This window comes from Podarcis pityusensis, assembly GCF_964106645.2.
Source record: "Podarcis pityusensis genome assembly, chromosome: 5".
Classification (NCBI taxonomy): Eukaryota; Metazoa; Chordata; class Lepidosauria; order Squamata; family Lacertidae; genus Podarcis; species Podarcis pityusensis.
In genome coordinates, this window is record NC_138032.1 from 37,500,917 (window position 1) to 37,522,819 (window position 21,903).

The 21,903-nt window shown below is 45.2% G+C and overlaps 1 protein-coding gene across 7 annotated transcripts; it reads right to left on the reverse strand.

Moving 5' to 3' along the window:
• Positions 1-206: 206 nt before the first annotated feature.
• LOC308478070 (uncharacterized protein) lies at positions 207-21,558 on the reverse strand. 7 transcript variants are annotated; one of them, XM_081007354.1, is made up of 4 exons: positions 21,344-21,558; positions 20,041-20,102; positions 19,827-19,871; positions 207-528 (listed from the first exon to the last, which is right to left on the reverse strand). In XM_081007354.1, exons 1-4 carry the CDS (start codon positions 21,376-21,378, stop codon positions 395-397), a joined length of 276 nt encoding a protein of 91 aa, XP_080863480.1. In that variant the 5' UTR covers positions 21,379-21,558; the 3' UTR covers positions 207-394. The 7 variants fall into 7 exon arrangements, 2 of the variants coding, with proteins under 2 accessions (XP_080863480.1, XP_080863479.1); XM_081007353.1 differs by having other exon boundaries at positions 20,041-20,153; XR_013986843.1 differs by lacking the exons at positions 207-528; positions 19,827-19,871 and adding exons at positions 5,043-5,200; positions 15,454-15,534 and having other exon boundaries at positions 20,041-20,153; positions 21,423-21,558.
• Positions 21,559-21,903: the final 345 nt, after the last annotated feature.

Sequence of the window (21,903 nt, forward strand, 5' to 3'; positions counted from 1 at the left end):
GTGACAGAGGGCTGAGGCGGTTATGGGCATGGAATGAATAAGAAAGAATGTAAAATTGTGTGTTTTGATTTTTATTTTTATTTTTTAAAAAATGTTAACTTGATAATGTATTCATAATCTTCTCTGCTTATGACACACACAAAAATGAGTGCTTGCCTTCTGAAGCCCTCATCTGGCAGCCAAAGATAGCAGATTTCTAAGGGCATTTTTTATGCTGCTTTGATGAGTGAGAGAAAAATATACAGAGCAGCAAAATGACATTTTTCTATAAATTTCACAGTGCTCAGCAGGCATGCGAGTATGGCAGCATTCATTAAGATTAGTTAGAATTACTTAAGCACCGTGAATTTTCTCTATCAAGCTGGTAACTGGGACACTGCGGATTAGTTATTGATCAGCCACTGTTAATACTCAGAGCTCTTTCCATGCCTGTTGTTGTGGGGAGTGGGAGTGGGGGACGCCGTCTCGCGAAGCTGAAGCTGTGAAATTCACAAATTAAACAGACTCTCTTCATTCTCCCTTTTGTTTCTAGAACAGACAAAAAAAGGCGGGGGGAGAATGAGAATTAATGTGTTGCCTCAAATATTTTCTCTCTTCCCAGGCTCAGCAAATTTCTTCAGCCCTCACAACAGAGCAGGGCATTCCAAAATGGCTCCTACCAGCCAAGCCGGTCCTACCATTTGGTGGAGTAAAGCAGATGCCTTGGGGAGCTGGTTTGGGGCATTGTGAAAAGGTAGCAAATTCTTCATTTATTATTGAATTTTTATCCCCAGAGAGAGGTGCTTGTAGAAATGTCTGCCTTGGCTGCCAGAATAACTTATCAAGTCTTGGGTTCTGTGTGCCTGGAGGATGGGAAGGCACATGCTGTTCCACCTCAGGCAGCAAAAGATTAGTGGCCAGAGGGGTGGGCTGGCAATGTGCACAAGACCTCCCAGCACTGATGTTGCTGTGGCTTACCAGGAAGGAGAAGGGCAAGATAGTGAGGAGGTCAGTGCTACACCACACAACAGTGAAAACAACCCAGACCTTTGGCTGGTACATCCACATAGCACTAACCTCCGCATTGCCTTGTCTCTGCCTTCCAGCAAGCTGCAGTGACACTGCTGCTGGGAGGCTAGATGCATGCTGCTATCCATCCTTGCCAGCCACTATTGCAGCAAAACGTATTGAGGCACTTCAAGATAAGTTAGCAAACATTGCTTGAGGATGAGGAGAACACTATTGCTTAAAGTAGTCATAAGCTTAAGGCGGCTAGTAGGAACCCAATACTACTCCACTGCAGTGACTGCCGTGCCTCTTCCAGGCTGCTGCGACACTGTTCTAAACGGTGCAACCCTGTTTCACGGCTTTCACTGTTGTGTACTGTCTCTGTCTGATCCCTGAAAGATGTGGATTGGAAAGGCAATAGCACAATAGCAGAAGATATGTTCTATGTGACTAAGGTTTAATCTCCAGTGTTTTCAAGTTAAAGGGTCTCAACAAGGCTAAAACCTCTGTTTGAGATCTGCCAGGTGGAAGAAGCAACAATGGGATACATCAAACAATAATTTGACTCAGCAGATGACAGCCATATACTGTATGTTCACATGATTCTAACTCTGCATAGCAGGAACAGTCAGTTGTGGTAATGAATATTAATTGACCCTCATTTGGGGGAGAGGCTATAACTCAGTGATAGATCATATGCTCTAGGTTCAGTTCCTGGAATATTCAGTCAGTGTGGACAATATGAAGCTAGATGATCAGACTAGGTATGGAGAAATGTCATGTGTTCAAATTATGTGAAACTGTCCATTAGGGTTTTAAGGAAAGAGGGAGTAAGCCGCTGTTGATGAACCCTCAGTGCTGGGGTAACCAAGAGCACACTGGCCAACACTGGGATGTTCATCCCACTGAAACGAACAATGAGATGTACATTGAGATGTATGTCCCAATGAGAGGGAATGTCAACATGTTCTCTAGGTATTTTCTTCTCCCTCACCAAAAGACAGATTGGGGGAAATAGCTGCAGAAAACTAAGAAATAATGCAAGTAGGGGATTTTCACAAACACTTTTTACGCACCCCAAGTTTGGGCACAAATATGCCTCATGAAAATTCAGTGCAGATTCTTATAGTCAGAACAGAAGAACCAAGAATTGTCAGAGGGGAAAGATCATCTTATTTCTCCTATATGATCTTTTCTGCTCCGGGTATAGCATGCAAAATTATTTTATAATCATATAGTACTGGAAAGATATTACATCAGATTTGGTCAACCACACAATTTATCTAGAGAATGATGTCAGCAGGTTGTTTTATCCCTGCAGGAAGCCTCTATTTCATGATCTGGCATCAGCAAAGTTGCATGGGAACCAAATTCCAAGGTAATGTTTTCATCCATGAGGAGTCATGCAAACACTTTTAAAAAGTGCCAAGTATTCTATCAGAATTCATGCAGTTCAGTGTATATATTTTTTAAAATGGAAACTTGTAAATGAGAAAAAATAATTGGCAAGAGACAGAGAAAGCCATACATTCATGTATTATTCTATAATTAATCCCCAATGCAAGATAAAAGTTAAGGGCAGCATAGGGATGGAAGGCTATGTGAAATTCATTTCTTTCAGTTTTTCATTTTTCCAATCTTAAATTCATTTCCCAACATTTCTGCAGGAGCTGATACTGGGTGGAGCCAGTGCTGTTGCTAAGTAGTGCTAGGGCTGTGTCTCACTTTAAAGTAGTCCATTTTCTCTCTGTCTCTCAACCACTTATGAAACAGAAGTTTGTCTCTGTCTTTGTCGGATGGTTGGAACTCCAGTTGGCTAGAAAGCGCCTTCAAGGAAAGTAGGACCCAAGGAAAAGGGAAAGTTCATACTGTTGGGCTCCACTTCACAAATGGTCTCCAGTGATCCCATCTAGCTTGTCTCCTTCATGGGAAGGCTGGGTGGGGCAGGGAGAGAGTATAATGCTGGGTGCTGCTACTCTAAGGAGCAAAGCTGACAGCACATGGGTGGTGGAATTCATAGAACAGAAAGATCCTGTATACCCTGGGTACCTATTTATAAAATGGAAGAAGACTCTGTGTGAACAATTCATCACTCTAGATAGAACCAAAATGATGAGATGATTCTCACAAGCAGCTAAGGAACACTCTTTTCCTCCAAAGGTACTGTACTTTGCTATCATCCTTTCTACTGGACTTTATTAGCTCCATCTTGGGCACCTTGCAAATGTAACTTGCAAAAAATGAATGGAATTGCAGGGTGGGACCACTTCCTTCTATCCCTCTCCCCTTCCCCCACAAAACACACACATGTCTCCATCTGCAGAAAGATCCTGAGTGAATTGCAGATAAGGTAATGCAGGATAGCTTCTAAAGGAGATCAAATACTATTATTATCGCTCTCTTGCTAAAATGGCTTGTATCCGTAATGTAACTTTCTTTTCATGAAGGTCAACCAAGCCATTACAGAAATGAATGGAGGCACTGTGGGCTTCTCTTGGCTAAACAAGAATGCCTTGCCCTGAGCTTTGCAACAATGAGGAGCCATCATGCTGAAGGTTTCTGTTTCCTTAAGGGCATGAGAGCCAATACATCATTAACTAAACACAGAGGTCAGAGGTCTCCACTTATATTTTTCTCATTTTAAATGACTATTTAAGGAAGGAGAATGGAGGAGGAAATGCTGATGTGGATGAGAAAAATGAAACAATTCACCTACATGCCAAAAGGTTTAAATGCAACTGTTTGATTCTCTATGGACCCATTAAGGCTTCAGGAATTCAGCAACATCCCATTTCGTGGCTGGATAAATAGGTGCTCAAGCACACAGAGGAGAAAAGCTATGAACAAGACCTCAAGGCAGTGCTCACTTCATGACCCTTCGAGGGCTCGTAAAAGCTGCTATAGTGGTACAGCTAAAGAATACTGTGATTGGGCACAGAAGCGGTTCACCAGGTGGGGCAGAGCTGCTATGCTAGCTTCCTGGCAGGTGAGTCACTGTTGCTTACTAGGAGAGGTGAAGTGGAGGGGAGATCTGCGTGGTGCAAACCAGGCCCACCAGCTTGGCCCCGGGACCAAGGGCTGCCGGGGCTGCACATGCCATGGGCGTGTGGGCATCTGACATTGGACGAGCACATCGGTGGGTGTGCTGACGTTGGACGTGCATGCTGCCACAGCGTTAATGGCCCCAACACAAAAAGTTGTGGGTGCCCAGCCCTGTCATGGGAGATGTTGTGGGAGCGGGAGTACCCACAGCCCTGCACACTCGGCGCTTATGGTGCAAACACAGCAGCAGAGCCCATCTGGAGCTCTTGCTCCTGTGTTGGACCAGCACCAAACTCCCCAGTGCCTCACTTTCCTCCCTCCCTGTAAGCAACAGCAACCCACCTGCCAGGAAACCAGCACAGTGATTTTACCCTACATGGCAATCTGCTTTTCTTGGGGTGTAAATAACCGCAGATTCAAGTCCATGCTCACCTACAGTAAGTAGGCAAGTCGTTCTTTCTTAGCGTAAGGACCACCACAGACCAAAGAAACAGGTTAAGGCATGTTCCCAGTGCCATGACAGTCTCTTTTTCCATGTATGTGTATATGTAGCATATCAGCAAACCAAACAAATATATGATCGTTCTTCGCCATTGGCTAGCTGGCTTGGTCACTGCCCTTTCCTCCACTCAGAAGCAAAGCACTCCACAGCTTGATGCTTGAGATAGAGTAACTCTGCTTCCATTGCAGGCACAAATGGTGGGCCATTTCCCCCCTAATAGAAGGAGTGGGTGGTATCAGTAGTGAGAGGCCAGAGGCATGAGCGGAGGGCAGACAGTGGGGCGGGCGTGCCCTGCAGGTAAGATGGAAATGGCGCAACCTCTTCCATTCTCAGGCAATGACTAGGGGGTGGGGGGAAAGAGAAGGAGGTGCTGGTTATCAGTGGATTTCTGGTCATGCCACTTGCAGGTTCCTCCCCTCCCAATTTTATTTGTATGCTTCTTTTCCACATAAAAGAATCATGCTCAGAGTAGCTTACAACAAAGAAAACACAAATGCATTTCAAACAAACCCAGTTTTACATGTCTTTATTCAGAAGAGAGGAAGGGAGAGGACTACTGTGCTTGGGTCCTCCTTGGGGGTTTCCCAATAGAGCATCTGACTGGCAACTGTCAGAACAGGATGCTGAACTAGATGGCTCTTCTTTTGTTCTAAGTATTCTATCTCATACCTGCATTTAAAAATAAAAATAAATCCATACAGGATTTATATTTAAATAGCTATTTTGAATGTGTTTTCTCGCAGAATACATCTTTCTAAATTTATTTGATTCTAAAATACAATGTTTATGTGGATTTGGGTACTTTTTTGTCTATGTCTTCTTCATGCTCTACTTTCTTTTACACAGAGGCCTTAAGATTCACTCTTAGCTTAGCCTTAGAGGAAGGATGAGTCATCTTCCAAAAGCTGATGCCCTTGACATTCCAGGGCTGAAAGTGAACCCATCACACTAATTATTGGTTCAATAAAGAGACATCCATCACCCCATCCTGAGGCATATACCTGCAATTTCCATAACAAAACTGTGATTGGCTACAGCTGGAGATGTAGGGAGAGAGGGGTGGTCTCTGCTCCCTCCATCACCCAAAACATAGACAGAAACCTGCTATTTGTTTTAGTTCTGTGCTTGCTGGATACAAGACAGACAACCCAAACAAACTTCTGCCTCTCTCTTCTAGAGAGGGATGGTACAGATACATTGGTTAGTCTCTGCACCTGCCAGGGGGTTGGAGGACTTCAGAACCCCGTGCAGATACTTATCCGACATCATAGCATGCTATTTGCCCATGGTCTCTGATTTCTCCAGCTTTTCTGTGGCATCTCTCCCTTGAGATCATAGATACATCCTGTGTTTCAAAAATGTGGATCTAACACAAGCCATTCCAAGAGGGTTGCACAAACTACTTGAGCAATGCAATCTTTTTTTTAATATATATTTTTAAAATTAAAACAGGAAGGAGTGATTTAAAAACAAACAAACACCGAAACCCAAAGGACCTTCAGCTGTCCCACTTCTTCAACAAAAAGCCTTTCTATTTTTTTCTAGTGTCATCTTGCTTGTGCAGAATACATCTCCTGGTTTATGTTGCTAACAGGGCATTTCTATAAATGTCTACTCAGAAGTATGATCCACTGAGTTCGATGCAGCTTACTCCAAGGTAAGTAACAAACTGCAGCCTTAAAGATTACCTCATTTTGCTTTTGTTCACATTCAGCAGTGAAATATCGTATTCCTAAATACCTGTGCTCTAAAACAGGGAAGTGTTTTTCAATGTATGCTGAAAAATGTTACGGCATTATGCATTGCCTAGCGAGGAATAAAAATCAAGTTAGCAAAGAATCCCTGTGTTTGGTTTTCATTATTTACAAATTCTGCAACTCAGCTATCTCCAGCTCTTAGTTATTCTTCTTCACTTTCTGCTGGGAGGTAAAATGTATCAGAATCCTGTTTTCTCCTTTTAACTCCAATGGACCTCAATGAAGAATTAAGTTGAGGATGGCTTCATGAAATTTTACATACACACACACACACACACACACACACACACACACTTTTTCAGTGTGTGGAGGAGGGAGTTCATAAGTTGGATACTGGATACCTGATCACTTGTGTGCACAACTCTTTCCTGAATGATTTAATAGGCCAATCTACCAGGACATTTTCACCTAAATGACTCCACATGATACTAAGGCACATGTAATGTTCAAAAAGGCTTCATTTTCTCATTTCTGTAGCGCTTTGTGCCCATAAAGTATTTTCAGGATCATCACAAATAGAGACATGAAATGCTTCACACACTCGGAATAGAGTCCAGAAATTTTGGGAACCACAGAAACTACATTTCCTATTGTTTCCAGCATCTCTAAATGTGGTTGCAAATGCTCACAGCTGTGTCTAGGCCTAGCGTAACCCCCCATTTTCACCCTTTACCCCTGCAGTGCTAACTTCAGGAAAAGGAGGCAACAGAAACAGATGCTGAGGCGGATAACACAAAGAGATTCAGCTAGGACTTTTTGGAGTCATGCTCCAGTTACAACTGGATCCAGAGAGCAGACTATCCAAGTGCCCCTATTTTCCAGGAACAGTCCTGGATTTACAGAAGCCATCCAGGTTTCTGATTTGACCCTGGAATATCCTGCTTTTCCTTAGGACATCCCTATTTTCATCAGAGAAATGTTGGAGGGTATGAGAGAGTCCAGCCCTCATCCTTTATGATTCTGCATCTTCAACAGGGTAGATTGATATGAGGTACTCCAAGCCTGAGAGAAAATTTTGCTGGGTATGGTGGTTGAGAGATCTGGGGTTCTGATTTGATAGTTATCTTTTAGGTGTCAATTCATAAAATTAGTAAAGGTAAACTGACTGTTAGGTCCTGTCGCAGACGACTCTGGAGTTGCGCGCTTATCTCGCTCTATAGGCCGAGGGAGCCAGCGTTTGTCCACAGACAGCTTCCAGTTCATGTGGCAGAATGACTATTAAGCCACTTCTGGGGAACCAGAGCAGCACACAGAAATGCTGTTTACCTTCCCACTGCAGTGGTACCTATTTATCTACTTATCAGACAGCTTTCTAGGTCATGTGGCCAGCATGACCAAACCACTACTGACACAGCAGAACACTGTGACGGAAACCAGAGCGCACAGAAAGCGTGTTCTCCCTAACCAGAGAGCACGTGTTGCGGTTGGGGAAACATGCCACCCTGCCATGACTAGGCAGATTTGAGAGAAAACCCAAGCCTTCTAAAGGGTTAAGATTGGGTTGCTGGGGATTTTTGTATGTTGCTAAATTCAGAGGAGGGGTTAGAGTCTATAAATATAAGGGGCCAGAGGTTGGACTTCCTCTTGGCCGTTTTGCTTCGGATCAGGAGAGACGGTTGTATTTCTGAGCTTATTTGACTTCTACTTTCGAATTCCTTGGGCCTAGGTTTAAAAATCTTCCCTTTTTCCCTCGTGCTGCTCCGTATTTGATTTTCCTTCCCAAATCCCCTTCCCCTCCCCACCCCCCCCATCCCGTGTGTATTAATTAATCCCTCATTTTAGTTATATATTTAGAGGAAGTTTTTTAACGCCTAGGCTAGAGGGTGGGTACCCCCCCCCGGCCTTGGGGCCTGCCCCTGTTAGGGCCCGGCAGCCTGATTCCCGGGCGGCGGCCGCTGGCTGTTGGCCGGGCTCCAGCCACTTGTTAAGGTGGGAGGCCTGCAGCGAGCCGCCCAGGCCTCGCGGAAATTTTCTTGAATTTTAACAATAATAATAATAATATATAGAAATAAATAGAATCCTCCTCTTACCTTTCGCGGTTTTCCTGGTGCCGTGGGGGGAAGGTGCCTTGGTTTGGCCCCTAACCAGGGCCGCGGCAGCGCCCGCCATTTAAGGGGCACCCTTCACGGACCTCGTGGGTGCAGGGCTGCTTCGGGGAGGAATTGCCTTCCCCCGGTTTCGGCCGCTCGCTGCGAGAGCGGCTGAATTGTTAAAGGGTAGCGGCGGCTGCAGTGCGGCCAAGTTAGCGGTGGCCGGGGCCAGGGCTCCTTGCGTGCCCGGCCTCTCCGTTAGGTTTGCGGGGCCGCCTCCCCTGGGGCTTGGGGCTGCGGCTCGTTGTTGCGCCCGCCATTTTCTGCTTCTTCGTGGCGCATCTCCGGGGGAGGAGGATTTCTCCACGGTGGTTGATTTTTTCCCTGCTCGCCCTCCGGTGGCCGTGCAGGGTTATTGCAGCTGAGCAGTGTGCCGGCGCTCCCCCTGGTGGCTCGGCTTGCTAGTGCACCTTCTCCAGTGTGAGTTTCGGGCTGGCTGGTGCCCCCTGCTGGCCGGGCTCAGGAAGTGCATTTATTTTATTTTAATTTTTAAGTTTATTTGATTTTATATGCTTAAAATAAAATAAAAATAAATAAATAAATAAATAAATAAATAAATAAGAAGAAGAAGAACAAGTACATAAAACAAATATAAACAAATAAGTAAAAGTAATAAAAAATAAAATAAAATAAATAAATAATCGAAATATATATATATATATATATATATATATATATATATAAAAAATAAATCATTCTGTTTTTTGCATTTATTTAGTTTTAATTTATCTGACAGCGATTGGTGTAATTCCTTCACTTCTGTAAATTATTTAGTTGCGTTCAGCAGCGCCGCCTGGCTGCGGCAATCGTTAATTCTCATTTTGATCCAATAGCAGGTATGCCTCCTAAGAAAGCCGCTGCTCGTCCCGCCTCGGCCTCTGGTGCTAAACGGCCTATTAGAGGTCCATCGCAGGCGCTTCGCTCTCCTACCCCAAGTCAACCGGTGGGACGGGTGCAATCCTTGGTAGAAAGTATGGCCGGCAATCCAGCAGCATTGTCTCGCTTCGCAGCCGAAATGGATGGTTTCCTGCAACACTGCTCTGCACAGCCTTCCACGTCTGGGAGGCGTCCTTGCCCAGTAGTGGCATCATCTCCAGCGTCGCCGTCCTCTAGTGAAGAAGGGAGAGATGGCTCATTATCTAGGGGTTTGATAGCCGATTCCCAGCTTGCTCGGTCCTGTGTCTTACCTGCTGCTCGCGGCCGTTCGCGGAGGCCGCGCCGTTCCGCTGGGAGGGCCGCGGGAAGGCAAAACCCCTTGGCCCCTTCCACCCGCCGAGCTGTGCGCACCCAACCTTCGGATGAGGTGGCATCAGGTTCAGGCCTATCACTGGTTGTTTCTCCTCAATCTGCTCCAGGTACATCACAGCTGAGCCCTGATTCTGAGTCTTCCATTGAGGACAGCTTGCCGGTTCCCGCCAGGAAGTCTTCGGGCGGAAAACGTCGCCGCAGAAGGTCTTCCCGGAAACATGCCAAGCGAAGGAGGGGTGAATCATCTTCCTCGTATTCTGGTACGTCATCCTCCAGTTCTGATGATGAGTCTGGCGATTCCAGGGAACTTTATTGGGGTTTTGGAGAATCGGCCTCGGGATTGCCTCGGTGGGCTTGGGATCGGAGGGCCAACACGCACCGCGCAAGGTATGGGGCGGTCCAGGAGTGCAGGGATGGCGTGTTGGTGCCTGACGTTAAAGTCTCTACCAATTCTGCTAGGGACATTATCCCTGGTTTGCATTTGTCAACAAAACTGCGGTCCAGGATTCTGAACGGCCGTTATGTGGACATCTTCAAATTGGCCCCTCCTTCGGAGGACCAGGAGGCAGGGAAGTCGCCCAAAAAACGCCAGGGCACTCCCTCAGTAGACAGGACTTTCGAGCATTGGCTCGATTGTTTCCAGGTCTTTGCTGGTGTGGTGGTGGCAGCTTACCCTCGGAGATCTCTTCATTTGATAGTGTACTTGTCTATTGTTCGCTCTGCTTTCACCAAAGCTGGTGAGAAAGCTGCGATAAAATATGATGAGAACTTCAGGCGCCGCGCCGCTAGGATCCCCTCAGCACGATGGGATCGTAAGGATCTCGACGTGTGGACCACCCATGTAGCTCCACTCATCGATAAGAAAGCGCCGGAGCAACAGAAGTCGAGGACTGGGGCGTTTAGGACTAGCCGTCGTTTCCCATGCTGGGATTATAATAAGGGTTCTTGTCAGCGGCAGGGGTGTAGGTATGCCCACATTTGTGAGAAATGCAATGGTTCGCATCCCGCCTCCTCTTGTTTTGGCAATCGGCGGCCCTTTCGTGGCGGAAAAGGGGGTTCTCAGCAAACCCCCAAGCAAAACACCCCTCTCGCTCCTGCCCCAGGCACAGGAAAATGAGCTTTTGTCAGCCATGGCTCATACCCCTGTTCGGTTGCCGGCCCTGCAGCTTTGGTTGCAGTCTTATCCTAACAGGGATGCTGCAGGTTATTTGAGGGATGGTTTTTCTGTTGGTTTCCGGATTCCGGTAGCCATGCCTCCCGTGGCACGGAATCCGTCTAACCAAAAATCGATTCGTGAGCTACCTGACGTCGCTCGCAGAAAGATTGCAAAGGAGCTGGCCATGCATCGGATGGCCGGTCCTTTTGATGCCCCTCCCTTTCATAATTTGCATGTATCCCCATTGGGTATTGTCCCAAAGAAGGCTCCGGGTGAATTTCGTTTAATTCATAATTTGTCACATCCTAGGGGTACTTCAGTCAATGATGTTATCCCCCCGGAGCTTTGCTCCGTGAAGTATGCATCTCTTGATCAGGCGATCAAGATGATTAGGAAGTTCGGCCACGCTGCCCTATTGGCAAAATGCGACATTGAGTCGGCATTCCGCCTTCTCCCAATTCACCCGGATGATTTTTGGCTACTGGGTTTTCAGTTTGAGGGCAAGTATTACTTTGACAAAGCCATGCCTATGGGTTGTTCAATAGCCTGCGCTGCCTTTGAATCATTTAGCACCTTTCTCGAGTGGGCCCTTAAATTTAAAACAGGATTGGGCGGGGTCACGCATTATTTGGATGATTTTTTATTGGCCTCGGCTCACGATACTGGTGAGTGCTCGGTGTTGCTACAGGCCTTTGCTGACCTTACGCAGGAGCTGGGGGTTCCGCTTGCTTCGGAAAAGACCGAGGGTCCATCTACTCAGCTTACGTATTTGGGTATCCTGTTGGATACGGTTGCCCAGACTTCTAGTTTGCCAATGGACAAGCTAGTAGCCTTGAAGAAGGTCATAGAGGAACTGCTCCCTTTGAAGAAAGTATCTCTTCTACAAATTCAGTCATTGTTGGGGCATCTGAATTTCGCGTGCAGGGTGGTGGCGCCTGGGCGCCCTTTCTGTTCGCGCCTGGCTCGCCTCACTGTGGGATTGAGGGCCCCTCATCATAGGGTGCGCCTATCTAAGGAGGTGAGGGCCGATCTTTCCATATGGCTGGAATTCCTGGAGGAATTCAATGGGGTGTCGTTATGGCAAGACACTTTAAACTTGCAAAATGATTTTCAGGTACAATCGGATGCTGCAGGTTCCCTGGGTTTTGGTCTTTACTGGAAGGGGCGGTGGTGCGCAGAGCGTTGGCCGCCTGAGTGGCAGGGAGGAGAAATTACACGGGACCTAACATTTCTCGAGTTTTTTCCCATTGCAGTGGCTGTGCATTTGTGGGTCGAGGAATTCAGGAACCGTCGTGTCTGCTTCTGGACCGATAATCAGGCGGTGGTGAACGTGCTGGCGAAACTGTCATCACGCTCTCCCAGGGTGTCGGCCTTATTGCGGGCCTTCGTGTTGCATTGTTTACGTCATAATATAGTGTTCTCTGCACGTTTTATTCCTGGGGTGTCTAACGAAATTGCTGATGCTCTGTCCCGTTTTCAGATGGAGCGGTTCAGACTTCTGGTTCCAGAGGCGCGGATACGTCCGGAGTATTTCCCGGATCATCTCTGGAACCTTGGCAGCAATTAGTTTTGCAGGGAGTAGCGGCTTCGGTTTCACCTTCTACCCTTAGATCTTACACAAAGGCTTGGACCGATTTTTTGACATTTACGCGCCAGACAACCTCTAATTTAGAGGGTGTTCCCCCCACCTCCTCGCAGGTGTTGAGCTATTTAGCACATTTATTTCAGTTAGGGCGGGCAGCAAGAACTATTAAGATACAGGCGGCTGCCATAGCCTTTTTCTGTAAGACATTTTATGATAAGGACCCTTGTGCGAGGTTTATAGTGCGCAGGGCCCTCGAAGGCTGGAGCAGACTTCGTCCGTCCCAGCCGGCCTCACGGTGCCCCATTTCCTTTGATTTGTTGAGTAGGATGCGCAAGAGGCTGCGGGTGGTATGCTGGTCGGGGTACGAGGCTCGCCTTTTCTCGGCTGCCTTTTCTATTGCCTTTTTTGGAGCCCTGAGAGTGGGTGAGCTGGTATTTGAAGATATCAGAGATGGTCGTTCCAGGGGCCTTTTGCTCAGGGACGTGCAGCTAACCCCCGCAGAATTGAAAATCACAGTCAGAAATTCTAAGACTGATCAGAAGGGTAGGGGTGCCGTCATTCGTCTCCCTGCTACGGGAGAGGCAGGCCCTTGCCCTGTGAAGGATGTCAGTAAATACTTAGCAGTACGCGTCACGGGTGATGGGCCTCTGCTTAGACATGAAAATGGGTCGCCCCTAACGAGACGCCAGTTTGCACAGGTGATGCGTAAAGCGATTTTCGCTTGTGACGGCACGTCGGATGGTTTCGCCCCTCACTCCTTTAGGATTGGGGCCGCAACAACGGCTGCTCATTGGGGTTTGTCGGCCGCTAGGATAAAGGATTTGGGGCGCTGGAAGTCGAATGCCTTTCGGGGCTATGTTCGTTAGTACTTTCGGACTCTTATACTGTTTGTTTTTGTTTATCTCAGGTCTGGCGGCTGTTCGCATCTGGTTGGTGGGGCACAGCATCATCCATTGGGCTGGTGTCGCAGCACGGCAGTCCAGGCTGGGTCCAGGTCTCGGCTTCCCTCCTCATGTGCAGCTGTCATGGCTGTCCAGACGGGGTATGCGCTGGTCAGAGTTCCTGCCGAGGATTCGGAGGCAGTTGCTCTTGGAAGGGCCGCCCACGGCTATTGTGGTGCAGCTGGGTGAGAACGACCTGGTATCCGTGGACTGTTTATCACTTCGTGCTGCAATTTTGAGTGACTTGGAGATGCTGCGAACATTGGTGCCGTCAGCTAAAATATTTTGGTCTAAGCTATTGCAACGCCGCATTTGGATGGGCAGTCGTTGCCCGGCAGCCACAGAAAGGGCCAGAAAACGCATCAATTCTGCGGTGGCTAAGAAGATTTCTGAGTTGGGTGGTGATGTGATTTCCCATCCGGTGATTCGTTTTCAAGCTGCGCCCCTTTTTAGGGCTGATGGTGTGCACCTCTCTGCCTCAGGGAATGAGGTTTGGCTGGGTGCAGTGGTGGCCAAGCTGAGGGCTTGGTTGGGGCTGTGAGTGGTTTGGCGGTGAGCTGGAGGCTCCATGGCGGTTAGGCATTGGTTAAAGTGGTGCTTGGAGGGGTAAGTGCCTACCCCTCCAAATGATGCGAAGGGAATTCCGTTAAAGGAATCCAGGGGCTTGCCATTCATTTCGTCCTTGTCCCTGGCATCGGACTTGGGCCGTGCAAGCCCCAAAGGAACATGAGGGTGAGAAGTGAGGGACTGATGCCCAGCTTCATTTTCTCACCCAATACTTGTTTCCCACTCTGGCTTCCGCTGGTGTCCGGAATGCCAGCTCTGTCCCTGAGGGCATGGACAGATAGTCATAACCAATGCCTAAGCAACCACTCACATTTTTTGTATGAATAAAGTTGTGGCCAAAATTATGCCAAAAACCTAAACAAAAATTGATGTGTGAAGTGTGATTTATTTGGGGGGTGGCAATTGTGGGACTCAACACGCAAAGCGTGTTCTCCCTAACCAGAGAGCACGTGTTGCGGTTGGGGAAACATGCCACCCTGCCATGACTAGGCAGATTTGAGAGAAAACCCAAGCCTTCTAAAGGGTTAAGATTGGGTTGCTGGGGATTTTTGTATGTTGCTAAATTCAGAGGAGGGGTTAGAGTCTATAAATATAAGGGGCCAGAGGTTGGACTTCCTCTTGGCCGTTTTGCTTCGGATCACCCGCCCTCCCTCCCTTTAATAGGGGGGTTTTCTTGATCGCTTGACCTTGCTATGCCTGTCATGGTGTCGTCTGCCTTGGTGCGGGGGCACGGTAGGAATTTTGCCATCTGGCTGATTGGCTGGTGCCATTTGGTTTTCGCCTACTGCGTAGCAAATCGTCACAACTTGTAAGGTTGGCGGTTAGGCATTGGTTAAAGTGGTGCTTGGAGGGGTAAGTGCCTACCCCTCCAAATGATGCGAAGGGAATTCCGTTAAAGGAATCCAGGGGCTTGCCATTCATTTCGTCCTTGTCCCTGGCATCGGACTTGGGCCGTGCAAGCCCCAAAGGAACATGAGGGTGAGAAGTGAGGGACTGATGCCCAGCTTCATTTTCTCACCCAATACTTGTTTCCCACTCTGGCTTCCGCTGGTGTCCGGAATGCCAGCTCTGTCCCTGAGGGCATGGACAGATAGTCATAACCAATGCCTAAGCAACCACTCACATTTTTTGTATGAATAAAGTTGTGGCCAAAATTATGCCAAAAACCTAAACAAAAATTGATGTGTGAAGTGTGATTTATTTGGGGGGTGGCAATTGTGGGACTCAACACGCAAATGCTGTTTACCTTCCCACCACAGCGGTACCTATTTATCTACTTGCACTTTGACGTGCTTTCAAACTGCTAGGGGGAAATAGATATGCATTTTGATATACCGGGGTGGGAGAGAGACCTTGGTATAACACCCTGAAACAAAGTGAAGAGATTTGTGTTGCAGTGTTATGGAGATTGCTTTTTCAATTCTCGCTTCCTAGATATGTGCTTACTTTAGTTTGAGCATGTTGTGGCTGGTAGATAGGAACATTTGTGTGGCAGGGCTAGCTTAACCTCAAGCACACTGCTATAGAGTTCAGATGAGAGAGAAATGTGGTTTGGTTTGCATTTTTATGCGGACCTACCTAATTCACACTTCCCAAAACAATACAGGAGCCTCAAAAATTGCACTTCTCTGAATTTTGCAGTGAAGCTCTCCAACCAAGCTGTGTGTACATAAATGTGTTGTGTTAGGGGAAAGTGTGTATAAAAATGCAAGCATTCAGTGAAAATAAAATACAAAATGGATTATATTAAGGAAGATTGCATGCAAACTCTTTCTATCAAGTATAATTGCCCACAAAATGTGGAGAAAATCTGAACTAAAATGCACAAAAATTCCCATTACCTTTTTTTTTAAAAAAAAAATGCAAACTGATGCAAAAATGTGGAGACATGAAGTAATGAGGAACAGAAACTGAAATGGACAGATTTTTCCATCCCTGCTGTGGGCTTCAAAGCTAAAAGAAACTGTCAATCCAAACATCCAAAGCACAACAAAATAAGGGGCAAAGAGGGGTGTAATAATACTTGGCTGGACATTAAATGGCACAGGGAGCTAACGTGCAGATTGTACTGGTCACTTTATATGATCTATAATAAAACCAATTTTGAGTTAGACAAGTTGTCATGGACAAATTGCAAGACTGGAGAGACCTTGAATGCCCAGACCTTCCTATGCCATCAAGGCCAGGTGTGTTGTAAGTGAAGATGGGATTGTCTGTGACATGCTTCTCTCCAGTTTGTTCATGACCTTTTCAGCAGAACGCTCCACTTTGTATATTTCTGTAGTTACCTCTGACCTCTTCAGATGTAGTCACTAAATGAGTTTTGTATAAGACCAAACACAATTTTTTCTCCATTTGTATTCCGCACGCATGCCAACAAATTCTGATAAGCCCCATGCCCTCACACTGTTTCATTTGTATGTGCTTAATCTGCCTTTATCCTATTTGATGGAGCATCTTCTTTAAATTGATTCAGGCACCAGCGTAGTAGGGACTTTGCATAGATTTTGCATGCATGACATTTCTGCACAGTTGGGTCGTATTATACACCTAACTGAGCATATTCTACACATAAAATTCCATATTCAAAAGAAAAACCGAGTAGAATCAAATGGCAGGTGGAGGGAAGTGTGATAATGCTGGCTGTTACTTGATTCTTAGGCATGATCTTTTGTTACTGATTAATATTTAAACATTCTGGATTCAACATGCAACACCTTTTGACCATTTTTTGTCCTTACAGTTGGTCTAGGCCTACAGATGTTTAACAAAACCGCAGTTCCCATCCTCCCTGACCACCGGCCATGCTGTCTGGAGTTGCTAGGAATTGTAGATTCAGCAACATCTGGAGGGCACCATGTTGGCTACCCCTGAAATAAGTAGTTCCTCCCTGGCCCTCTTTCCTGGAATTCACTATAACCTGGATAGCTCCATTGGTTAGAGTGTGGTAATGGCAAGGTTGCAAGTTTTTTGTTTTTTTTTTAAAGATATTTATTAAAGTTTCAGATAAAAAGAAACACATCAATAAAAACAAGAATTTAAAAGTAAAAAGAAAAATACACAATACAAAATACAGAAAGAAAAGAAAAAAGAAAAAACAGTTAAAAACAATTCCATCTTTTCATCACTACTTTTGAATTTACTTATTTTCTGGACCTCCTCATACCTCCCTCTTTTGTATTCCAATTCAGTTTGTTTGTCCAGCAATTCCTTTCCCTCCTTTTTAATCCCAATCCTTAATCTCAATATAATATAACATTAAATTTTTACCTATTAATAGCCAATTTTCCATTCTTTTAACCTTTTTAATCCTGATCCTTAATCTTGATCTGTATATAACTTTAAAGCCTGTATAGCTAGAAACCACTTAATTTCAAACCATCATCACTCTAACATTCTTTAATTTTGCAATATTTCTGTAGGTAATCTTTAAATTTCTTCCAATCTTCTTCCACCGACTCTTCTCCCTGGTCACGGATTCTGCCAGTCATTTCCGCCAATTCCATATAGTCCATCAGTTTCATCTGCCATTCCTCCAGTGTGGGTAGCTCTTGTGTCTTCCAATACTTTGCAATGAGTATTCTTGCTGCTGTTGTTGCATGCATAAATAAAGTTCTATCCCTTTTTAACACCGATTGGCCGACTATGCCCAGGAGAAAGGCCTCTGGTTTCTTCAAGAAGGTATATTTAAATACCTTTTTTAATTCATTATATATCATTTCCCAGAAAGCCTTAATCTTTGGGCACGTCCACCAAAGGTGAAAAAATGTACCTTCAATTTCCTTACATTTCCAACATTTATTATCAGGCAAATGGTAAATTTTTGCAAGCTTGACGGGGTTATGTACCACCTGTATATCATTTTCATAATATTCTCTCTTAGGGCATTACATGCCGTAAATTTCATACCTGTGGTCCATAACTGTTCCCAGTCAGCGAACATAATGTTGTGTCCAACGTCTTGAGCCCATTTAATCATAGCAGATTTCACCATTTCATCCTGAGTGTTCCATTTCAGCAGCAAGTTATACATTCTTGACAAATTCTTAGTTTTGGGTTCTAACAGTTCAGTTTCTAACTTTGATTTTTCCACCTGGAAGCCAATTTTCTTGTCCAATTTGAATGCCTCCATTATCTGAAAATAATGAAGCCAGTCTCGCACTTTGTTTTTTAATTTTTCAAAACTCTGCAATTTCAGTCTATCTCCATCTTGTTCCAAAATTTCCCAATATTTCGGCCATTTGACCTCCATATTGAGCTTTTTCAAGGCTTTCGCTTCCATTGGTGACAGCCACCTTGGAGTTTTGTTTTCCAATAAATCCTTGTATCTTATCCAAACATTAAACAGTGCTTTCCTGACAATGTGATTTTTAAATGCTTTATGTGCTTTGACCTTATCATACCACAGATATGCATGCCATCCAAATACATTGTTAAAACCTTCTAAGTCCAAAATGTCAGTGTTTTGATCCCTGTATAGGATCCCTGTATAGGATAGCTTCATATTCCTGCATTGCAGGGGGTTGGTTGGACTAGATCAGCAGTTCTCGACCTGTGGGTCCCCAGATGTTGTTGGACTACAACTCCCATCATCCTTGAGCTCTGGCCTTGCTAGCTAGGGGTGATGGGAGTTGTAGTTCAACAACATCTGGGGGCCCACAGGTTGAGAAAGGCTGGACTAGATGATCCTCAGGGTCCTTTCCAACTCTACAATTCTATGATTATGAACTGATGGATAAAGGGGATTTATGGAGTGCTAGTCATGATGACTAACTCCAGTTATCAGAGGCAATATGTCTCTGAAGACCAGTTGCTGGGGAACAGCATCAGAGCTTTATTGCCTTCATGTCCTGCTTGCAAATTTCCCATTAGGAACTGGTTGGCCACTGTGAGAAAAGGATGCTGAACTAGACGGCCCTTTGGGTTCTTATGAATCTAGCAGGGTTCTTACGAATGGTCTCCAACTGCTTGTTTTTAGTCAGGAGGAAAAGACACACATAACCATTTATGGTTCCTTTGCAAGGATACAAAGTGTGATACTTCTCAGACCCATGATACTGTACACCTACACTTCAATACCAATACACTTCAATATCTGACCATGAGAGGCATCTTCCAATTCCAGCTGCAACACACTGGTCAAGGATCACATTGCATGGCCATCATTCTAGGTGCACATCAGAGGAAGCCCTGTGGCATTCAGCCGGACTTATATCCAAGTGAATACATGCAGCATCAGCAGTTGCCCATGAAACAGAGCACTAAGTGAAACTGCCTGCAGCCATGTGATGCAATTCAAAATGGGTGATTGTCAACCTCACCTATGCACTCTGGTAAGTGGCAAGGAAGGTGATTCTTTGTGGAGGGTGCTGAGTCATGCAACCAAAAGTTGCTGACATCAGCAGGGGCGACTGTTCAGACAGCAACTGTGCATACGCCTGGTACTAGCTGCCCGCCAGCCATTCAATATAACCGTAGGATATTGATTCAATAGCCATGGAACCACCAGTGGATTCCCCTAGCTAACACCCTAACCAGCCACTGCAGTACAGGATCTGGCTGCAATGCTATGCCTATTTCCTTGGGAATAAGACATGTTTACCCTTGCATCGCAGTATATAATACAATGGTCGCTCGGGTTGCGAAGGTGATCCGTGCGGGAGGCACGGTCGCAACCCGCAGTGTTCACAACCCGCAACACTGCATATGCGTATGCGCAGGTTGCGATTTGGCGCTTCTGCACGTGTGCAACCGCCAAAACCCGGAAGTAACCCGTTCGGGTACTTCTGGGTTTCAGCGGGTCTGTAACCCAAAAAAACGCAACCTGAAGCTTCTGTAACCCGAGGTATGACTGTATATGCAGTATATAATACGCATCAGATGGCTTTGTCCATCAGCTTAAATCCAGGCACTCAGGCTTGCACTGATATGTGAGCCAGGCTGTTAATTACCTGATGTTGCTTTGTGGGTCTGCCTTAATAGCACAGCAATTGTACCTGCAGCAGTTCCAATTATAAATGAGAGAAAGTAAAGAAAAAAGAATCTGATGAATCCATGGATTGGCTAAAGAATTATTAATATGAAAGTGCTAAAGAGCTGGAGCAACATCTGCCCTTCATAACACGAAGGCCTTGGTTGTGAGGTGGGAGAAACAGTTACACTTACCAACAAAAGTTGTGCAAATCTTAGTGAGTTGCAGAAAATTCCAGTGGAGGATTTCAATGTGCCTGGCAAGTGAAGAGGAGTCAGAGGCTGACATTAAAGGGGCTTCACACAGCCTGAAGAAAAAAAATGGATTAATATATGCTTTATGCTGCAGCGAATTCTAAGCAGCAGCATTTTTGATGAGCTGAAGAATGCTAATTTGAAGAATTCATCAAGAAAATGTATTGATCAATATTTTATTAGCAGGGATTAATATTTCCTATAAGGGGAGTTAATGATTAACAATATTATGCTTATGTCGGGGGCAGAAGAGAATTTAGAAGCTGAGGACTTATGCTGCTATCATAGTTTCAAACTCTTGTGTAAAAATGCAAGCAGAAAGTTAATAGAAAAAAGATACACCCTGGAGTTTAAAAAAAAGCAAACAATCCAACAAGAATCCTCAATGCCTTTTGGTAGCCACATTCATTTAGGATACCCCCCTCCTGCAGCTGATTCTCAGGCAAAGTATTACATGCAGTAAAACCAGGTAGAAGCTGGAGAGAGGAGTGCCAAGATGGCAGAATGAACTGTACCACTTCAGGCAGTAGATGGGGGAATGTTTTTTGATGCTTCTCCACATAAAAACTCCCAATAAATAGAAGCACAACATGGATAAAGGTTTTCTATATTGGTCCCCAAGCAAGGGAGGCCAAGAATAGCCCTGGGGTAGAGGGTCATCCCCCCCCCCCCCCACTGGCTAGCACACTACCCCAGATTCCTATCTCAAGTCCAGCTCTGCTTTGCTTAGGAGTAAGGCTCTTAAAGTTTGCTAGAGAGAACATTTTCAAAGCAATCAAATGACATTTGAATAGATAAATACTCTTTCAAAGATGTGACAAATATATGTATTTTGCTGAGATTAATTTCTCTACTGAAGTTCTTTCATTTATCTCACAAGAATTTTCAAAGTCTCTTCTATCAGAATAAAAGCCAAAGATTAAAGTCTTTATTTATATAACTGATATAAGAGGTTCCAGATGCAAAGAGAGAGAAGTTTCAGTTCGGGTCTTGTTTTTAATGTTTTAGGTTTTGTTTTAACATTCTCTCTCCCAAGCTTATGTCCACCGATGAATTCAAGTGAACAAGGAACATCCTAAAATTAATCTTTTGAGGAGTCTCAACGCTTTTGTTAAATGCAAAATTTCAGAAAGCTCTATATAATATCTCCCACTGGTCACAAGAAACAACCAGCATTGATCTTACAAGTTTGTGGATGTGGAGTGTTCAGTACACTAACTTCTTCCACATCACTCACACTCACCTGTTGGTATAGCTATGGTGTACATTCCTTTTCATTTCTAGTATTCGGTTGCCAGATGTGATGCATGAGTGTTACTTACCTTCTGTTGGTAAAAGAATTAACTCAACTAGGCATGTGCAATCCCTCCCAGTAAAAGAACTTTTGCTAGTCTTACTGAGGCCACACTGACACCAACAGCACTACGATGTCTCGTAAAACAGGCATGACTTCCCCCAAAGAATTCTGGGAGCTGTGGTTTGTTCTGGATGCTCATTGTTGCTAGGAGACCTTTATTCCACTTCCAGGGCTACTATTCCCAGAGTTCTCTGTGGGCTGGGGGGGGGGGAAGTTATAGCCTTAGATTCCTCATTATGGTGAACAGACAAGCAGCGAGCATCATTTTTATACAGAGTGGCCTGAAACCTGAAACACACATCAAAGTGGAAAGAGCACAGAGCAAGTCAGAAACAGACTGGAATTTGTAAAATGCACATTACAGAAACAAGACAAATCTGTGATGTGTCCTAGATCTAAATACTTTCCTTAATTTCTTTTGAGGGATAACTTTCAGCTGCAAGCAT

Bases quoted from the DNA above. Each gene is read 5' to 3' on its own strand.
- LOC308478070 (XM_081007353.1), bottom strand. From the start codon at position 21,378: ATGAAAAGGAATGTACACCATAGCTATACCAACAG. The intron at 20,154-21,343 runs GTGAGTGTGAGT...TTTTTTCTTCAG, and splicing joins CACCATAGCTATACCAACAG to GCTGTGTGAAGCCCCTTTAA. The intron at 529-19,826 runs GTAATTAACAGC...TGTCTGTTCTAG, and splicing joins GACCCACAAAGCAACATCAG to AAACAAAAGGGAGAATGAAG.